The sequence below is a fragment of the Pelophylax lessonae genome (assembly GCF_965119305.1).
Source record: "Pelophylax lessonae genome assembly, chromosome: 1".
NCBI lineage: Eukaryota > Metazoa > Chordata > Amphibia > Anura > Ranidae > Pelophylax > Pelophylax lessonae.
In genome coordinates, this window is record NC_138768.1 from 677861988 (window position 1) to 677882957 (window position 20970).

The window sequence follows — 20970 nt, forward strand, 5'->3', positions numbered from 1 at the left end:
GACTTGACCTTAACCAGAGTGCTCCTTCCTCTGGACAAACTCCTGAAACTGCAGGCTGCGATTCATCCCCTGCTGTCCAGCAGATGGTCAACCCTCCGGACTTGCATGCAGGTGCTGGGCCTGATGGTGTCTACCTTCGAGGCAGTTCCGTTTGCCAAATTGTACAAGACTCGGGAGTCTCTGTACAATCAGATTTGGCTGAGCCGGTGAACTAAAGAGTCCCTGATATGGTGGCTTCATTCTCTGGCACTTTGGCTAGGTAAATCCTTCCTCCCCTTGTATTGGACAGTGGTCACCATGGATGCCAGCCTGTCCGGCTGGGGATGCGTCTTTGGGAAAAATTCTGCTCTGGGAATCTGGACACTGGAAGAGTTCAGAATACCGATCAATGTTCTGCAACTCTGAGCGATCAGATGTGCCTGAAACATTGGACGGATCGTCTACAGGGATGTCCAGTGTGCATTCAATCGGACAATGGCACGACTGTGGCTTATGTCAATCACCAGGGGGGCACAAGAAGTGTCCTGGTGACTCTGGAGGTAGCCTACATTCTAAGGTAGGCAGAATGGTTCATTTCAGCCCTCTCCACCGCACACATTCCCAGGGTGGAAAACTGGCAGTGGGATTACCTCAGTCGGCAGGCGTTGGACCAAGTGGAGTGGTCCCTTTATCCGGAGGTGTTTCATCAGTTGTGTCTCCGGTGGAGCATCCCCAAAGATGGATCTGTTGGCTTCCTGGCTCAACAGAAAGGTGCAGAGGTTTGTGGCTCAGTCACAGGATCCTCTGGTGGACGCCACAGACACGCTGGTATCCCCAAGGGGTCAGTATCATCTGATTTACGCCTTTCCTCCTCTCAAACTTCTGCTAAGACTTCTATGCAGGATCGAGGCAGAAGGGATTCCGGTCATCTTAGTGGCCCTGGACTGCCCTCGCCGGGCTTGGTACACTGATCTGGTGAGGCTAGTCACCGAAATTCCTTGGAAGCTTACCCTCAGGGATGATCTGCTGTCCCAAGGACCAATCTGTCAACCTGCTTTACAGTTGCTGGCTTTGACAGCTTGGCTGTTGGACACCAGGTGCTGATGGATAGAGGTTTATCTGAGTTGGTGATCCCAACGTTGTTAAAAGCTAGGAAATATTCTTCTAGGAAGATCTACCATTGTACGTGGAAGACGTACATTGCATGGTGTTAGTCTCTTAGGGTTCATCCTCATTCTTTTTCGGTTCCTCGGATTTTGACCTTCCTTCAAAGGGGGGGTTGAGCAGAAACTGGCCTTGAGTACTATCAAGGGCCAGGTGTCGGCCTTAGCAGTCTTTTTTTAATGGCCCTTGGCCACAAACTCCCTGGTGCATACTTTTCCTCAGGGAGTTCGGTCTCTGATATCCCCTTGGGACCCTAATTTGGTGCTCTCAGTCCTCCAGAAGCCTCCTTTTGAGAATCTTTGGGAGATTCCCTTGCTTCCACTGTTCCAGAAGGTGGCCTTTTTGGTGGCTATTACCTCTGCACGCAGGGTGTCGGAAATGGCGGCGTTATCCTGTTGTTCACCTTACTTGGTGGTTCACAGAGATAAGGTGGTTCTTTGCCTCTGTCCGTTTCTTCCAAAGGTTGTCTCTGATTTTCATTTGAATGAAGACATTGTGTTACATTCCCTGTGTCCCAGGCCGAAGGAAATAGTTTTGCATGTCTTGGATGTGGTCCGGATGATTAGGTTGTACCTGGCAGCTACGGAGTCTTTTAGGAAATCAGACTCACTATTTGTGCTTACGGATGGGCCTTGGAAAGGGTTGCCTGCTTCCTCTGTGACCATTTCCAGATGGATCAGACAAACGGTGGTTGAGGTCTATTCCATCAAGGGTCAAGTTCCTCCTTTCCCTGTCAAGGTGCATTCTACTTGGGAGCTCAGTGCCTCCTGAGCCTTCCGTCATCTGACATCAGTGACTCAGGTTTGCAAGGCAGCCACCTGGTCGTCGGTGCACACTTTCACAAAGTTCTATAAAGTGGATGTGTTGGCATCTACGGATGTTTCCTTTCATCACAAGGTTTTGCAGGCTGCTGTTTAGAGGACCTGGTCCTCTTTGAGGGTGTATTGTTATTTTCAAGTGGGCTCTAGTTGTTTTGATTGAGCTCCTGTTTACCTGGTTGGTTATAGATTAGCCTTGGGAATTTATTTTTCGCTGTTCCCACCCCTCATGTTTAACACTGCTTTGAGATGTCCCAATGGTTAAGAAGATCAGGAGCTGTGTCCATCAATGAATGAAAGAGAAAATGGGATTTTTGACTTACCATAAAATCCATTTCTCTGAAGTTCATTGACGGACACAGCACCCACCCCTCTGTGGAGTTGTAATTCTTCTGACACTGCTTGTAACAAAACTGAGTACCTATAGCAGAGAGAGGGAATATACCCCCTGGGACTGCCCATAGGCATAGCCAGACTTGTTTTTCCGCCTAGTGTCCTACTCCTGTAGGGGGCAAGATAACCCAATGGTTAAAAAGTTAAAAAGATCAGGAGCTGTGTCTGTTAATGAACATCAGAGAGATGGATTTTACGGTAAGTCAAGAAATCCAATTTTTTTTGTAGATGTTAAAGTAATACTGAATAGAGAAGCGCTAATTGCCATAATTCCTTCACATAAATCATATACAGTTAATATAGTGCCATTGTATTTTTTGTTTAATTTTTTTAAACCCTCTAAGTGCTTTATGCAGCGCTGTTGTGATGCCCTGTTCTTTGGCATCTGCAGGGAAAGATCCTTGGAAGGGGCTGCTATTACTCTGCTGCTTATGTATGCTCTCTACAGTATGAGTCTGTGTCTGGCCAGTCTTGAATGGTGATCACATTAGATTATAAATACCAAATACCCATTTTACAGCTCCCTTTAAATATTTATACAGTGTGCAATAATATGGTGTAGATGGAGTCAGAAAGGAATGACAATAGATTTTATTTTGTTCAGATGGCATCTGCATCCAAGGTTCTTTTTTTGTTTTTACTTTACATGTTTTAGCAGTTACATGTGATATATTTAATACTGATTTATATTAAAACTAAGCATAGTGTGAGTTTCTTAGTGAATGTGATCAATCAGCATACTATATCCCCCCTTTATAGTGTTTAGCGAAAGGAGGAGAGAGGGAGGGGAACTTCATTTACAACTGTGTATATGCCAGCTATTGTATTCTGGCTCAGTGGCCTCAAATTCAGGAAAAATAACTCCTCCTTTCCGAAAATGTACTGTATTCATTCATAGATTACAGTATGTTTCTTGAATGGATGAAATGAAAAATAAGTGACCCACTATCATCACTGTATGAACAGCAGAGCTCACAGCCACTGAGCTGGAAGATGAAAGCTGATAGTTGTATGCTGCATAATGCAAATAAGATTTTTAGCATCTCCAACAGCCCTCTAGACATAGCATACCAAGAATTAGAGGTAACTAAGCTGGACCCTAAAAAAGCAACAAAAAAAAAAAATATTGTTAAAAAGGCCAGTCCAGCTTTAAGTCCCGGTTCACATTGATGTGGCTGCGCCGATCGCATGTAATATCGGAGCGCACTGCTCCTTCATTACATGCGATCGGCTGCGCGGTGCGAGTTTAGCCATACACTTTGTATGGCTAAATTCGCACCGCACCCGCAGCAAACACGCACAGGACCCTTTTTTCCAGCCGCATCAGGATCGGATCGCACAGCGGTCCACACTTGTGCGATCCGATCCTGTGCGAACTGCAAGATCGCACTGCGATATGCGATCAAACTGGGGGCGTCGTTAAGATTACATTGACACCTCCAGCGTATCGCATATGGCAGTGTGAACTGCCGGGGGTGCATTTGCGATGCGGGAACAGGCTGCGAATTCGCAGCCTTCCCGCATCGCATAAGTGTGAACCGAGCCTAAAGCCTATTTTTTAAGGGGCCAGGGGCAACGAAAAGGGACCTGAGAAGAGGAGGATCCGGGCTGCTCTGTGCAAAATCACTGTACAGAGCAGGTAAGTATAACGTTTGTTATTTTTAACTAAAAGAAAAACAAGATTTTACAATCACTTTAAGCATCTTATTATTTAGAGGAAAAACTATAGCACAGCCTGTTGACTGTGGCCATCTTTTTACCCCTTATTGTGCAAACTAAAGCCCCGTACACACGTACCGATTGTCGGCCGTAAATATTCAGCCGACGACCGTTCGGCCGATTGTAGGCTTGTTAGTATGATGCTTCCGACAGCACATTTTCGGCCGAACAGAATCTGTCGTGCAGACTTTAAAATTTTTGTTGGCCGTCACCAGAACGGCCGATTGTTCGCCAGTCAGTACAGATTTCAGCCGACAGACAGCAGATTAGCAAGACTGGGCATGCTCAGAGAAGAAAAAAGACAAGGAAAGTTAACCATCACATGACATCACTTCTGCAGTCGGCTGTTGTTGGCTGACAAAATTCGTGTGCAGTCTTTTGCAGTTTTCAGCAGACACGACAGCCCTGGACAAAAGACGGCCGATCGTTCGGCCGACGATCAGTACGTGTGTACGGGGCTTAGGATGACATCAGTTTTTGTAGGTTTATCATGCGGCAGGGGATTAATTATTTATGTATGGGTTTGTCAGTGCATTTAAAAATTACACAAAAAAAGTTGTTTCTCCTGAAAACAAACAAAGAGAAAGACTAAATGGTCTATTTATATAGACACATTTGTTATCAATCACCCTTTTAGTGCCGGGTCACACTTGTGCGATGCGGGAAGGCTGCGAATTCGCAGCCTGTTCCCACATCGCAAACGCACATCTTGCAGTTCACACTGCCATATGCGATACGCAGGGGGTGTCAATGAAATGTTAACCACACCCCCAGTTTGATCGCATATCGCAGTGCGATCTGACAGTTCGTACAGGATCGGATCGCACATGTGTGAACCACTGTGCGATTCGATCCTGATGCGGCTGAAAAAAAGGGTCCTGTGCGTCTTTTGTGCGGGTGCAGTGCGAATTTAGCCATACAAAGTGTATGGCTGAAATCGCACTGCACATCCGATCGCATGTAATGAAGGAGCAGTGCGCTCCGATATTACATGCGATCGCCGCACACGCTATAGTGTGAACCGGCACTTAAGCAGCTTGCTCTTTCCCTACTCACCAGGTCACTATATGCTACATTTATAAACCTTTGCAGCTGTTCACATCCGACAAGATATGGGGTATGCAATCTGATTTGGCAAATCTGATTATTTCTAATGGATATCTGTCCAATGGAAACAATAAAGAACCACATAGATATTGGAGGACCGACCACACATTCGGTATACCTTTGCTACAGACCTGCCACCTCCTATAGCTAAATACAGTACATGCCAACACATACTGACTTTTTTTTTTGTTGTGTAATAAAAATCAGAAATGTATCCAACAATCGTGCACCAGATATTGGCAATCAAACAAATGTTCCTGTTCCTTAATTCACTAAAATTATTAAGGTGGTTTCAGGGTTCCACACTATCTACATTTAGATGCAATGAGCACATGCGTCACCATGAGAGTGGTTTGCACTTACATTTATCCATACTCTTTCATTAAACTAGGGGAAATCATTGATGCTTTTTGCCTTGGCTAAAGCTCGCATGACATATTGACTTTGTTTGCTGAATGCACTAAGATAGATGTGTTCCGTGAACCCAACATAGGCGGTGTCTACCGCTGGCAGTAGTGTCTAAAAGCTAACTTTGGATTTAGATGTTGATGCATGATGAGTATCCTGAGAACAGCCCCTAAATACAAATGAAATCTTTCTTTTTTTTTTTTATAAACACAAATGCATGCATTGCCAATCTGAAAAATACACAGTATAGATAACTGTGTTCAGTTTTAATGAGACGCAATATGAACACAAAAAAAAAAAAAAAGTTGCCAACATGTAACAGCTGTATTTGAGAATATCAGTAGCGTTCCTGCAAATAATTGGCACTCAGTAACAGATACTGCCATGGTGTATAGATGTATTAATTTAAAGGAATGTATTACAGTGCAAAAAGTTATGAAGTTAGGAGGGCACTGCTTCTATGAGACACATGTGACATTTGTATTGTAAGTGGAACACACTGAACAGAAATAATGTTTTTGGATGTCTTATGTCCTGGAGGCAGAATGTTTCACTGCCTGCTTGAATAATGTTCTGCTGTATACGGTCAATCAAATCACTATGGCGCTGTGTAAGCCAGAGGTGCTCAAATAGTCCCAGGCTGGAAATTAAAACGGCAATGGCAAATAAAACAGGTCATCCTATATTTGTGAGCATTGTCATATTTTTCTGTATTCTGTATTTCGTATTCCAAAATTTTAAAAAAAGATTATCAGTAGACATCAGTATTGGCATAGTTAAGTATTGAAGGCCATGTAGAACATGTCAGAAGCACAAATTAGAACAGAAATACACTCATGCCCATCAGGCATTTTAGTACCTTTCAGAGCTACCAAATTCCCAGTCAGTTCTGTGATAAAACTTTTATAGGCTGAGACTTTAGCTGTGTCATAGGTCTGAGACCCCCAAATAGATGGGATTTCACATTTTTCTCATGAAACCGATGCCAAGTAAAGCTCAGCTATGCAACACAGGGAAGGTTCTTAAAGAGGACCCATTCGTTTAATAGATCCATACCAAAGTATGAAATGCTTTCTGGTTGTTGAATAAGACGATTTTACCTTTTTTTTCCTCTGTAGATCTGTTTGCAGTACATTTAAGCTGCCTGGTATGCCAGGGTGTGGAAAAGTTGTTGAGAAAGAGGATTTTGAGAAAATTTTAATAAATCAATCAAATGCAGCAGGTAAGAGACATTGGGAAAGTCATGTCAACCTATGTAAGTGTTTAACACATAGCAAATATATATTCATTATCTCATGATTTCTTCATCTTCCCCTATATATATATATATATATATATATATATATATATATATATATATACAGGGACTCCAGAAAATGTTTAATGGGGCAGCAAACCATCTATATTGACGAAAAAATTCTGAAAACAAATTATTATTACAGAATCACATTATAGTATAGTAAAAACAATTACATTAATATTTGCTACAAAAATATTTATTCAGTTATGAGTTTCAAATATATTAGAATGGAACTTAGTATAGGTCCTATGTATGCCTGTGGGTATACATTAAAAGGGCCTTTTTGTCTAATGCAAATTACATTAAAAAATCCTGCCAGGTTGCAGTGTCCAATGCATGCTCCAAGTATGGATAGATATAAGGCAAGTAGCACCAGTATTATGTTAAACAATGTTATCAATGACTAGATCATGGGTCTTCACACTATGGCCCTCCAGTTGTTCAGGAACTACAATTCCCATCATGCCTAGTCATGTTTGTGAATGTCAGAGTTCTACAATGCCTCATGGGATGTGTAGTTCTGCAACAGCTGGAGGGCCGTAGTTTGAGGATCCCTGGACTAGATGATTAGTGGTATTGCGATATAGAAACACCACTGTGGTTGCAAGGGCTACTGTGGCAGTGTTTATCAATGAATAAAAACAAAAGTGGTATTGCTACAATCCCTTAAAATTAAAGTAAACCTAGAGTATATAATAATTTTCATAAATAGGGCATTTTTTTGTGTAGGGCCTTTGCTCCTAAATTTACCATGATATTTGGTTTCCTCTGTAAACATTTGCCCTCCCTTTCCTGTCTCATGTTGTAAAAATGTTATCATTTCAGGGGTTCCCGTGGAAGACGTTAAAAAATCTCTCGGAGAAGATCTATTCAAAATATGTTATGAAGAAGATGAACATGTTTTGGAAGTTGTTGGAGGGTCATTGAAAGACTTTTTAAACAGTTTTAACACACATTTAAAGCAAAGTGGACAAAGCAGAACTCAGGAAGATGGGGGTGGACTTCAAAAAGGGTCAATCTTGTGCCTAGAAAAAGATCCAGATTACTTAAATGTATACTATTTCTTCCCAAATAATGTAACAACATTGATTTTACCAGGGATTATTAAAGCAGCAGCATATACACTCTATGAAACGGATGTTGAAGTGAAGTTAATACCACATCGTGATAACGATAGTAATGACTTTATTAAGGAACCCTATCTTTTATACTCTGTGGAAGTCAAAAATACCAAACCATCCTTGTCTCCATGTAAACCACAGTCATATGTGGTTATCTCAGCAACTATCTTCTGCAAGACTTTCCCTTTCCATTTTATGTTTGACACAGACATGAATATGCTACAGATTGGTAATGGAGTAAAGAAACTGCTCAACCGAAAGGACATTCCTGGGAAAACCAACTTTGAAGAAAATTTTGAAATAATTTCTCCTAAGATAAGCAGTACTTTTAGTGCGATCATGACTATGTTGAATATGCAGTTTATTATAAGAGTTAAAAGATGGGACACAACTATTGAGAAGTCATCAGAGGTGAGATCAGTTACAGAAATCCAAGATGTGTTTATCTGACTACTTTAGTAGATGGTTTGCTTTATTTGGTTAGTGTAGAACTTTTGTTGCAATTTGCAAGTGCCCATATTACATTCATTTGAACTGTTATCACCGTTGCTTTCCAAGCTGTCCTCAAGTCCAACCAACAGAATGTTTTGCAGGTAAACCTAAATATGTACATGTGAAAAAAATGAAATGTCTTAATAGTACAGGACACAGGATTTTAAGCCTAGAACACTTTGTTAGAAAATCTGATGAATGTCCTTTCGGAAATTTTCATCCAAATAGTCCATATTAACTTGTGAAAGCATTGTACTAATAAACAGAAAATTGAAGGATTGTTCCAAATATGAATATTTTCATTAAATTTTCCAATAGTGTGTACTAGGCTTTAGTCTTAATCAAGGGTTATATACAGCTACCTTCAGTTGATTGGCGAAAAAAGCTGTAGGAGCATGCAACCCCTCCCAGCATTCTTCAGTCAAGTTTCTAGCTGCTCCAAAGCTTTCTGTATCAGCTTGACTCTTCAGCTAAACTTTGGGGGACTGCACCCAGACCCTATTGGTTCAAGATTTAGGCCCAATTTGTAAAGTCACTTCAGCAGTGAACACTCATCTTGACACATGGCATATTGGTTTGAGTTAGCCACGGGTTACTATATAGGTCTAGAGCCATAGTCTACCTGTGGGGTAGCCCTATCCCCGGAGACCCATTTGGCAGTTGTCCATATTATCCTGCCAAGAATGGAAGACATCTACCTCAGTAATTTGCTCAAGGCTTTCACCCTTCTGTAACCCAATGTGCTGATGCTCGAGTGCAGTATGGCTATGGTAGAGAGCAGGCTGCAACACTTTAAATGCAGTGTTGCAGCCATGGAGAGGGAGTGCAGGTCTGTTTTTTGGCCCCTTATTGCAGAAGTTTGTCTTTCAGATGTCACCTCAAATTCTATGGCTCCTGGATTCCCAGCTCCTACAGAATACACACAGCCATCCCTGGATGCTTCTTTTTTCCTCTCTTTTGCCAGCCTACAGTGCATGGCTACAAAGACTTCTCCCTTTCCCCTCAGAACCAGGAAAACTTATGAGTAACCCTTTGGGGGACATTTTTCTCTGCCCATTGCAGATGATAGGTGCAGGATCAAGGGGTCAGGTGGTCTTATTGACTCAGACTCAGCTAATGGCTCCAGGAGATGGGGGTGATAATGAAAAAAGCCCCTGTACCTTCTGTTATGATAACTGCCCCCAGCCTGATTCCCATCTTTCCTCTGGGAACTTCATTGGCCCATCAGCTGCTAACCCTTCCTCCTACCTACCTAGAGAAGAAATTTCTGCCACCATGTCTGATGTAATGGGCAGGATCTCAGTCCTCTTTAGAAGCCTTAGATTGCAGGAGTGACAAAAGAGCCCCTTCAGTCTCTCCTTCACAGTTGGTCTCTGACCTTACTTTTGCGGCTGATGTGCTGTCTGAGAAGGAGGTAGACAAGAATGAAACTTCTTATAAAGATCATTTCAGGATGAGCCACCTTCAGCTGAGATCTCATCAAAGCTTAAAGATACAATTGCTCCTAGGCATTTTGGCCTGAGACCCTAGCTTTATTTTAACATACTGTATCTATTCACCACCACCTAGAGCCCCTACCTATGAACTTACACTACTATGTGACTGTCTGGGTGGATACAATTTGCCAAATCTCAAGGATGAACCTCCTCTCCGTCCATATGCGACAGATCCTTTGGCTAAAATTTTGGTGTGCGGAACTCCTGTGCAAGAAGAGCCTGCCTTTCCATAGAGAACACCTGAAAACTCTTAACTTATTCTTGCAAGTTCCAAATGGAATTAGCCAGGTCGGTCAATGTCTTCCTCCTTCCTGGGTACCTGCTTGCCTCTGTAGACATCAGGGATGCTTACTTGTGCATTCCCATCTTTCCTCCTTACCAATGCTTTCTGCATTTTGCTGTGGGAGCTCACTATTAACAATTTTTTGCCCTTCCCTTTGGCCTGTCCACGACACTCCAGGTCACCAATATTCTTCCCTCTGTCCCAGTCCTTTTTCTTTCTCAAGGGATACATGTGGCATACATGGGTGATGTCCTGTTAAAGGACCATCTCTCCCTAACTCTATCAACCAATGCCCAGTTGACAGTAATTTCTCTTCAGCGCTTCGGTTGGGTTCTCAACATTCGGAAGTCATCCCTAGAGCTGAATCATTGATTAGAGTCCTTGGGTCTGTCCAGAATATTCTTGCCCCAGGACAAACTTCTAACATCTTCATCTGCTTACAATATCTCCTTCTCCCTGGTCAGCCCTTGATTCCTGCTTGCATGAGGGTCTTGTGCCTGATGATAGCCTCCTTTGAGGCAGTGTCCCAATGCCCAGTTTCACTCCAGACCAACTCCAACTTAACATTCTGGCAGTGTGGGGCAAACATACTTGGTGTGTGCACTGCCCCATGCATCTTACTTAAGGGAAGACTTTTGTGGATGTGATGGATTTCCATCTCGGTACTGAAGTCAGGGAGACCCTTTCCCCAAAAGAAATTAAAAAATTCTTATGATGGATAACAGCCTATAGGGCTGGGGAGGAGCCCTGGATGCCCCATCAGTGCAGGAAATTTGGTTGTCAACTGACTTCCCATCAATATCCTTGGACTCTGGGCAATCCAGTTGTCCCTTAAATGCTGGTTCTGTCAGCTGTGACTAGAATCGAATTGGTCAGTGCCACAGCAATGGTCTACATTAACCATTAAGGAAGCACCAGACTTTGACACTGCTGAAAAAGAAACAGACTTGATTTTCACTTGGGTGGTACTGCCCTGTCCGCATTCTCCAACTCAGCCATCACATTTGATTTGAGGTAAATTGACTCTCCACCCCAAAGTTGGATTTTCTGTCATCCACATTCAGCAAAAAGAATGATAGGTTTGTCGCCAGGTCCCAGGACCCTCAGACCTTCCTAATTCTCACTCTGGTGACTCCATGGGATTAGTTCAACCTGAACTGAACTACTTCTCCTCTCTTTTGTTTCCAGCTACACATGTTCCCTTCCTTTTTCTCAATCCATGTGGTCAGCGTTCCACTTACAATATTTGTTCCATTTCAGGGTTCTTCAGTGACTCAGGGGTTAAAAGAACTCATGGGTACAAGGTCTGGTGGCTTTACTTTGCCCTGGATGACTTTGGGTTTTTTATGACCTATCTACTGTATAATTTGAAGGTCACAACTATTGGTGAGTGTGGCTCATATGGATAATGTTTCACAAAGTGGACTGCATAAATTGTTGTTCAAACATTTTGTTAGAGAATACAATAAAAAAACAAAAGGTACATAGTACAGATGCAGAGGGAGGACTACCCCCAAACAGAGAAGAATGAAAAATACAAAACATTCTGAGGAAACAGTTGGGACGCAGTCCACCTTTGTAAAATTCAGGTAACAACAATATGGCGAAGATTTTCACTTTTATTTCACATTGACTTATTACGCACAATTATTGGGACTTTCGATTTTTTTTTATATATTGTGAAGACACTAGTCTTTTTGTGAGATTTATATATTTTTGGTTTAAAGGTAAATGCCTGCTCATGTTGAATAACTTTTGTGAGGGCTGCGCAGTGTATAGAGTGGGAGCAGGTTTTAAAGATAAGTTCACCTTTTGGAACATGTCATGTGTTTTACCATTTAGGGTGGAACAAGTAACATGTTCCAGGAGCTGTAGCGCATCCCCAACCCCCCCCCCCCCCCCCAGGGGAAAGCAGGAGAATCTTCTCCCTGTGCCCTGCCATTGCTATTTGAAAATAATGTGCCAGTGATGTCACTGGCTGCATGTACAGTAAATATCTCCTAAAGGATACTCGTTTAGGATATATTTACACTACCTATAGGTAAAAGTTAATGATGGAAGTTTACTTCCACTCTAAGATCCTTAGGTTCCCCCCAGTCCGACCAGCGACCTCGTGCAGACCGCAGCTCCGCGTCAGGTCCGCCGTGACTTAGCCCCACTGGACGGGGGCTCGCCTGCGAGTTAAACGTCTCACAAGGACACATAAGACCTGTGAGTCGCAGCGTTTCTCCTGGCCGACAGCACCCACATAACAATGGAGTGATGGTCTGTCGGTAGTGGTGCCCACATTGTTCCTCGTATGGTAAGTAGCTGTCATGCCCCAATCTGTGTGCTAGGTTGCATTGAATCCTCTAAAGCAGTGGTTCTCAACTCCGGGCCTTGGGACCCACTAACAGGCCAGGTTTGCAAGATAACTGAAATACATCACAGGTTATATATTTTGCTGCTCAGTGATTGCAGTATTCTAGTCTGCATCTCCCCAAGGTGATACTTAAAATCTGGCCTATTAGTGGGTCCTGAGGTCCGGAGAACTATTGCTCTAAAGGCCCTTAACCTATTGGAGAATATGGACTTTTATTTTAGATAAGATTCAAACTGGTTCAGAGCAGCAATTATATGAATTTATCTAGCGGAGTGGCCATTTGATTAAAACAATTGTAAGGTGAAGCAAGCATGCCACTCCAATAGAGTATGTTTTCATTGTAAAGTTTCATGTTTGACCTTAAAAATGACTTGATAAATAAAGCAAGTTTTGTATTCTGAACTAGATCTGAACTGATTAGCCTTTGGAAGAGTTTGCGTGGTTGATTAAATAAGAGACTTTGCAAGCAAATCTCATCCCTGCCATGTACATCACCATACCACCTTCCTACCCATATTAACAGCTCCAATAGCATGTGCCAAGCTGAATGGCATCCCAACAGTACAGGTGTTAGATGTGCAGAATGAGTAAGGGCTACAGCCTCCAGAAAGTGTTTATTGTTGGTTGTGTCCCTGGAGGCGATTTTTCTTTATGTTCTGGTGTACGTGCTGGAGGTGAAAGGAATATTTTCAGTTTGGACGCATAAAGCAATGGAAACCTGACAGCGATTTAAACTCTCTCTATACTATCCAAAACACAGAAAAATGTCTGGCTGGAGATTTACTTTAAGTAAATCATAATTTGGCAAGCATAAGCACATCATGGTTTCCATTAGTAAATGGACCATTACTGTTTATTTACCAATAAAACAACAGTCTTTGGTGGGCTTGACCATTGCTTTCTTTTTAGGCCCCTTTCACACTTGTGCAACTTGTCATGCAACTTTGGACATCAGAGTTGCACGACATGTCGTTTGCCATGTTTTCCAATGATACCCATTCATATATGCGCAACTTAAAGTTGCAGCAACTTCAAAGTAGGTCCTGCACTACTTTGGCCCGATTTTAATGCGTTTTGAGGTCCAAAGACATAGACATTGCTTAAAGTCCAGTCAAAATCGCATCAAAATCGCGGTAAAATCACGGCAACAAAATTGCAGCAAAATCGCGCGACTTTCAAGTCGCACAAGTGTGAAAGGGGCCTTAGTCTTTTACTCTGAGTGTAGGATGCAGCTCCTTTTTTTTTTTTTTTTTTCTTGCCCCCTAGCTAAATCAAAGGATTAGAGGCTCACAAAGTCATGAATCAATTGTTCAATGTGTATTTAGACGTTAAATTTATTCTTTCTTAGAGATTTGGTCTGATTATATAGATGATGCAGGCAGCGTTAGTTCAATAATCAATATTGACCTCAAAAGTTGGAACAGCTTGACTGTCTTTTTGGTAACTGCAGAAATAGAGCCTTCAAGGCTTGGAAAGTGAGGTTGGGCTAATCGTAGAGACTGCAAGAGGAAGCACAGGAAGTGTGCATTCATATTATTATCACTATTTATCTGACCAGCTTGTGCAAGGACGTAGAAAAAAAAAAGAGTCAGCTATATATATATATATATATATATATATTGAAATAATTTTAGGAAACGTCTTATACAAAATTCTTGCTGCAGTGTGCATTGGAAGCTGCAGCAAGTCAATTAGAGCCCATCTCATGTCCCGGTTGAAGAACATCCAGCATCATCCAGTCTTTTCTCCCAAGCTTTACTGTCCCTGAACTGCCCATTTAGAGTAAAGCCTCCGATTTTTTTTTTCTTCAGCCAAGGAAGCTCTCATCTTGGCCTCTGTTTAATCTTCAACTGCCATAGTGCTGCACATGTGATCAGTTATGACACCAGCCATTGAATGGTTTTACAGTTTGGTTGAGAGAAAAAAAAATGTGACAGTTACATTCCCAGCACATGCCAGGAATGTAAATGTTTTTTAAAACGGTTAAACCAATGGGTTTTCTTCCGCTTTAATTCATCGGATTCAGGTCTTTCATTCATAGCGGTTCAGCAACATATGTTGGTGTTACCTAAGATGGTCTGCATGCAAATGCAGCCTGCCTAGAAACACCAACTTTTCTAGACTGATATCCGTCCATAATATTTTCATAACGCCTCCAAAGATTCAGCTATGTGTAGGCACCTTCCGCAAGCTGTGATCTGCTTGCAGTGCACAGAAAAAAAAGGTTTTATTTAAAAATGCAGTTTGCATCCTGATGTAGCAGGGAGCAACCAGGAAATGCAAAGCATAAGCAGAATAAACCTCAGCTTTAACCGGTTGCCGACCGCCGCACGACTATATACTGCGGCGGTCAGCCCCGGCCAGGCAGAGTGATGTATAGGTACGTCACTCGCCTGTCACTGACTTGTGAGCCAATGGCGTGCGGGCCCGCCTGCCCGCCCCGTTCACTGACAAGTCAGTGCGTGTGACCGGCGGACCTGATCGTCCGCCGGTCACTCACGATCGCTCCGGTGAAGGGAGAAAGGCGGATCGGCATTCTCCCTGGTGTAGAAATGAAGATCAGACGGTTCTACTATGTAGGACCGTTGATCTTTGTTTTTACACCAATAGCCATGTCCCACTACAGTTAGAAACACGCCCCTAGGACACACTTAACCCCTCCCTCTCCAAAACAGTTAACCCCTTCCCTGCCAGTGTCATTTTTGCAGTAACAGTGCATATGTATAGCACTGATTACTGCAGTAATGTCACTGGTAACCCCAAAAGTGTCAAAAATGTCAGTCAAGGGTCCGATCTGTCCGCCGCAATGTCGCAGTACAGAAAAAAAATCGCAGATCGCCGCCATTACGCGTTAAAAAAAAAAACCAAAAATGACAAAAATCTTTCCCTTTGTTAGTAAATGCGATAACTTTTGAGCAAACCAATCAAAATACGCTTTTTGCGATTTTTTTACCAAACATATGTAGCATAAAACAAATTGGCCGAAAATGTTAAAAAATTTTGATTTTTACATTTTTTTGGGGGGGAATTTCATATAAAAAAAATGTGAAAAATATTGCTATTTTTGCAAAATTGATGCTCTTTTTTTGTTTATAGCGCATGATCAAAAAATCACACAGGTGATCAAATACCACCAAAAGAAAGCGCTGTTTGTGGGAAAAAAAGGACGTCAAATTCGTTTAGGTACAGCGTTGTACGACCGCGCAATTGTCCCTTAAATTCACGCAGTATAAAAAATCGCAAAAAACCCCCTGGTCTTTTAGCAGCCAAATCCTCCGGGGGTTAAGTGGTTAAAGCAGTATTAAACTAAAAAACTAAAATTGATATATCACAGCTTACTGATCCTAAAATGTTAGTTAGTTTTGCTTTTCTTAGGTTTTGTTTTCTTTATTTTCACCTAGTGATCCGCTCATTAGCACACTTCCTGTCTTAGGGTGGCTTCTCTTGTTATGGAGGAGGAACAAAAAAATATTTGGACAACATAGCACTGTCTGGAAAGGGTAAATAGGATCCACTAGTGGATTTAGATAGACTTCACATAAATGACCATCAAATAAAAGCCTAACTCCAGATAAAACATTTTTAGCAGTTACAGAAACTGTTTTTTTTTTCTTTTTTGGGTAAAGGTTTTAACTAAATTAATAAAAGCTGATTATTGAAAGCACCCCTGTCAGTGTTAAAGGATAGGCTCACCTTTTTAGCACCTTACATAGTATGTCTGTATTTAGGGTGTAAGATGCTCACGGATACCCTCCTCTCCTCCTAACCACCCACCTCCCTTCCCTATGACAGCAAACAAGGCTTCCTCTGGCTTTGAATAAAGAAACGACAAGTTACGTCTGCCACCTCTGTTATCGCCCTCATAGTTCACTGACATTTCCTCCAGCTCCCAAACAGAAAGCCTGTATAGAAGTATAGGCAAGGACCTGTCTGCAGGAGCCTGACATTGCACCTGCTTTCCACTGATCGTGGGACAGCTTAGTCCGGTAAGGAAAAGTGGAAAATAACAGCAAGATCAACAGGTGTTTACAGGAGGCTCAGAAAAACAAAGACTGATTTGTTAATGCTACTTATAAACTGCATCATATATGATATTTTTGATTTTGCATTTAGTGCCATTTTACCTCATCAGCTTGTAGGGAGTAGTGTTGCGCGAACAGTTCAGCCTGAGCATGAGTTTGGGCCAAACTTTGGTTGTTCGTCTGTTCGGCGAACACCCGAATTGTCGGGGTGTTCGCCTGTTTGTTCGGCCCGCCAAATGCCCCACAATGCACTGCATGCTGCACAGTGCGTTGGAAGCCCTGATTGGCTAAAGTAATGAAGGCATTGCCCAACCAGGGTGCAGAACACTGTCAGAGCCCTGACTAGAGAAAGAATGCTGACTGCGGCCAATCATGGCTCATTGCTCATAGACCAACCCCACATTCTAAATTGTTCCTTCCCAAAGCAGCTTTTTGCAGTGTGATATTCGAGTTGAGATAGATAGAACAGGGCTCTGTTCATTGCCACTAGCAAGTTAGCATGCCATAGTTTGCTTTTGGGATTCTATTGTGAGTGTAGAGTGTCAGAGTAGTGTGAATATAGTGATAGTGCAGTGTGACCTTCCTTTTTTACTTTAGTGCCAGTTTAGTGTGTCAGGGCAGATTTACTGCAATATATTGCAGTGTATCAGTTTAGTATGTCAGGGCAGGTTCACTGCAGTATATTGAAGTGTATCAGTTTAGTATGTCAGGGCAGATTAACTGCACTATAGTGAATTGCAGTAGCGCACTTTTACTGCAGTATATTGAAGTGCATTAATGCACTTTTACTGCAGTATATTGAAGTGCGTTAGTACACTTTTTCTCCAGTATATTGAAGTGTCTTAGTGCACATTTTACTGCAGTATATCGAACTGTTTTAATGCAGTTATACTGCAGTATCTTGTAGTGTGTCAGCAGAGTGTGTCTGTGTAGTGAGACCTAAAGTTAAATTGCACCAAACAACTTCCATTGATTAAAGAAGAATTTATCCATAAAATCTCTAATCTTGTTCTGAGTGCACTAACATGTGGCCTTATCAAACAGGCTGGCTGTCCAAGCCGTTGTTTACAAAATAAAGAGAGCTTGCAGGGAAAATCAATTTAAATGCCATTTTTTCTCTTCTATACATCTCAGTTTTGCTGCAGCAGGTTCAATGCACAGTACAGATGTGCCACTTTACAGGCAGACTAAGAGGACTCCCCAGGCACTATATTTCAAGAAATGTTTCATTTTTATTATTTCACTTTAAGCATCAGTAAATCACTGCTCATTTAAAAATGATCTTTTTTACAAACTTTTGTTTAATTGATACATATCCCCCAGGGAAGTACCAAGACCCCATACCCTTTTTATGCCAAATAACTTGCATATAAGCCTTCAAAATGGGCACTTTTGATTTTTCCAGTTTGGGTCCCATAGACTTCAATGGATTTCATTGTTCGGCTCAAAACAAGGAGTTGTTCGGCCCATCTCTAGTAGGGAGTAAAAGCATGTTTTGGCATTCCCATGAGCACATGGTGGAATCTGTCTAAAGGGCCATACACACTATAAGATTTTTTGAAGACTTTTTCCTTCAGATTTACCTTTTCTATGTAGTGCAGGGGCCTGCCAGATTGCATACAAATTGAAAGTGTTTAGGTTTGACCTCATATTATATGGTTTTGGTAAATCTAAAGGAAAAAGTCTTCAGAAAATCTTATAGTGTGTATGGCCGATTAGGCTACATTTAAACAGATACACACTGGTGGTCAGAGGCAGCTACTGGTGAGACTCATTAGACTCTTGCTGACAGTTCTATACACTGCATGCATACATTGATTTGTACTCTGTACTGATCAGTGGCCAAGAGCCTACTACCAACCCTAGACTCAGAAAGTGTACATCCAGGTACAACATTTCTGGCTACTTTCTGGCTACTTTCTGGCAGCAAGCAAACTGACCACAGCTAATCGGCCAGTTTGTATGTGGCTATAGCACAGAATGCAACTGTGTCCAGAGGCGATGTTTAAGCCTCGTACACATGCGTCCAAAAATCGGCAGGGAATTTTCGTCCGATAACCGATCTGCCGATTTTCGGCTTGTTAGTATGATGCTTCCGACAACCGACTCCGACTTTTCGGCCGAAAAAAATCTGGTGTGCATGCTATAACATTTTTGTCCGCCGTCAAAACACGGCCAATTTTCGTGCAGTCAGTACAGATTTCGACAAGGAAAAATCTAATGAGCAAGTCTGGGAATGCTCAGAGAAGAAAGAACACAAAGAAAGCAAACCAACACATGACATCACTTCTGAAGTAGAATTTTGTCGGGCGAGAAAATTTGTGTGCAGTCTAGGCACATTCCAACCAACAAAACACCACTCTGGACAAAAGACGGATGATCATTCGGCCGATAATCATTGCGTGTGTACGGGGCTTAAGCTTCCTGTGCAGGCAGCAAACTATCCTCCCCCATTGCCCATGTGAATGCAGCCTAATATGTAAACAAAATATTTTAGCAATGTTTTTATTAATCATTTTAGCAAAGCAAATTACCCACAGCACTTAGTTGAGAAGTTAAATCTTTCCATACCATTATCAAATAGAATATATTGCGTTTGCTCTGCAGGCGCTCTAAATTAACTAGAAATCCATTGACTCACCCTTTTTGATCATTCATGTATAAAGTAGCTAGTTTATCTGGTACATCTTGCTATTATTATGTGTATACTAAAACATTTTCAAAATTCAGTTTTATGGGAAATAATTTTGAAGAATGCTGAGATGCTGTGTATTAACGATTCACTTTTAAAATTTAGTTTTAGTTTATTATATTTATGTTCCATTTTCCATATCATGAAAAGCTCTCTGCTTGGCTTTTCTTGATACATCTGCAGTTTTAAAGTTGGCAGTATTAAGTCAATGAAATGATTATAACTGGTTCTATCTAACTAAAAATAGTGGCACAGACATTGGTTCCAGTGCTTGGATTATGCAGTTTATAAACTGCAGATGTGAAAATTAGGTGACAAAATTACTCCTTAATTTTATGCAAAAGTAATATGGCTCAGCTGAATTTCATGCTTCATTTCTATGCTTATCATTGAAAGCGTAACTCATCACCTCATTAGGTTTTATATACACAAAGATCCTAATGAAATGTGACAGTTTTTCTTAGTAAGTTATAAGGTGATTTTTTTTTTTCTGACAAAGCTTATTAAAATGTATGTAGATTTTTATTTTTGGTGTTATAGTCATTATTAAAAAAGGCTTAGAAAAATGACATTCCCTAGAAATAGTAGTCAGAATATGGAAATATTTCTCATACCTGAATGAATATTTTCTACATCTCAGATTTGTATTGCCAGTTTGACAGGTCGTATATTCCCTAGAGAAGGGATATTTTCTCTCTCTAAGCAGAAATCATTGCTATGCGGCTCATGGCATTTCTCCTGACATGTTAAGATAGTATATAGTATGGCACCTGATGACACCGCGTATCACATAATTAACTGTGCTGGAGCACTGTTTATTCCTTTATATGGTTAAGCTATTTGTACAAGACTGGAAATGTTTGCACGTGTCATCCCGGCACTTGCCCATATAAAAGTTAACCCAGTGGAGTTTTTAACTTTTAGTTGATGTCACAAATCTTGTCCCATAAAAAGTAAAAGGAACAAAAATAATTGAAAAATAAATTGTGTGTTTCACTTTTCTTTAAAAAGCTCAAGACTTCACATTTTTCTGCGTTTGTTTGCTTTATAGTATTTATCCAACTATATTTATGTTTGAGGTGGGAGGATAACAATAGTGATCATAGTCTACCAGGGTTCACAGGCATGAGAGTTCAGGCTGCTGCTTTGTGGTTACTCTGTATTGCTGTCTTTTTGTTGTCTGTATTTCTCTAACTCATAGAGAGGAAAGACCTTTACAGAGCTATATGTTTTCTCTATGAGTATTGCAATTTAGTAAAGCATAGTTCATTATGGTGTATGGAGATTCTAAATGTACAATTAATGGCATTTTGCTCATTAGGACATAAGTATTGTGTTCAAAATGGGGCTGCTGGCTTTCAGAAGAGATCTGTTTAGAACTCTAACAGCGATGTCACTTTTGTGTCTCTAAAGTGACACATGCCATTTCTTCTGCTATCTCATTTAATAGTACCTGTGCATCGAGGCTGGTAAACTCTTTGCTTTTATTATTCATTAAACTCTTTTGCTCTTGTGTTACAGCCCCCTAGATAGCAGCTGTGAAAACTCAATGTAAAAATGCACTTTAATTTCTATTTGGCTTCCTTTTTTCCTGCTTTCTCTATTCAATGTTAT

General features: G+C 41.4%; 1 protein-coding gene across 1 annotated transcript in view; it reads left to right on the forward strand.

Moving 5' to 3' along the window:
* The window catches only part of GUCY1A1 (guanylate cyclase 1 soluble subunit alpha 1), an 83734-nt gene that overhangs the window by 38435 nt on the left and 24329 nt on the right, over positions 1-20970 (forward strand). Inside the window, exons 3-4 of the mRNA XM_082255448.1 lie at positions 6707-6810; positions 7714-8420. Coding sequence (XP_082111574.1) covers positions 6707-6810; positions 7714-8420 — 811 coding nt within the window. The remainder of the gene's footprint in view (positions 1-6706; positions 6811-7713; positions 8421-20970) is intronic.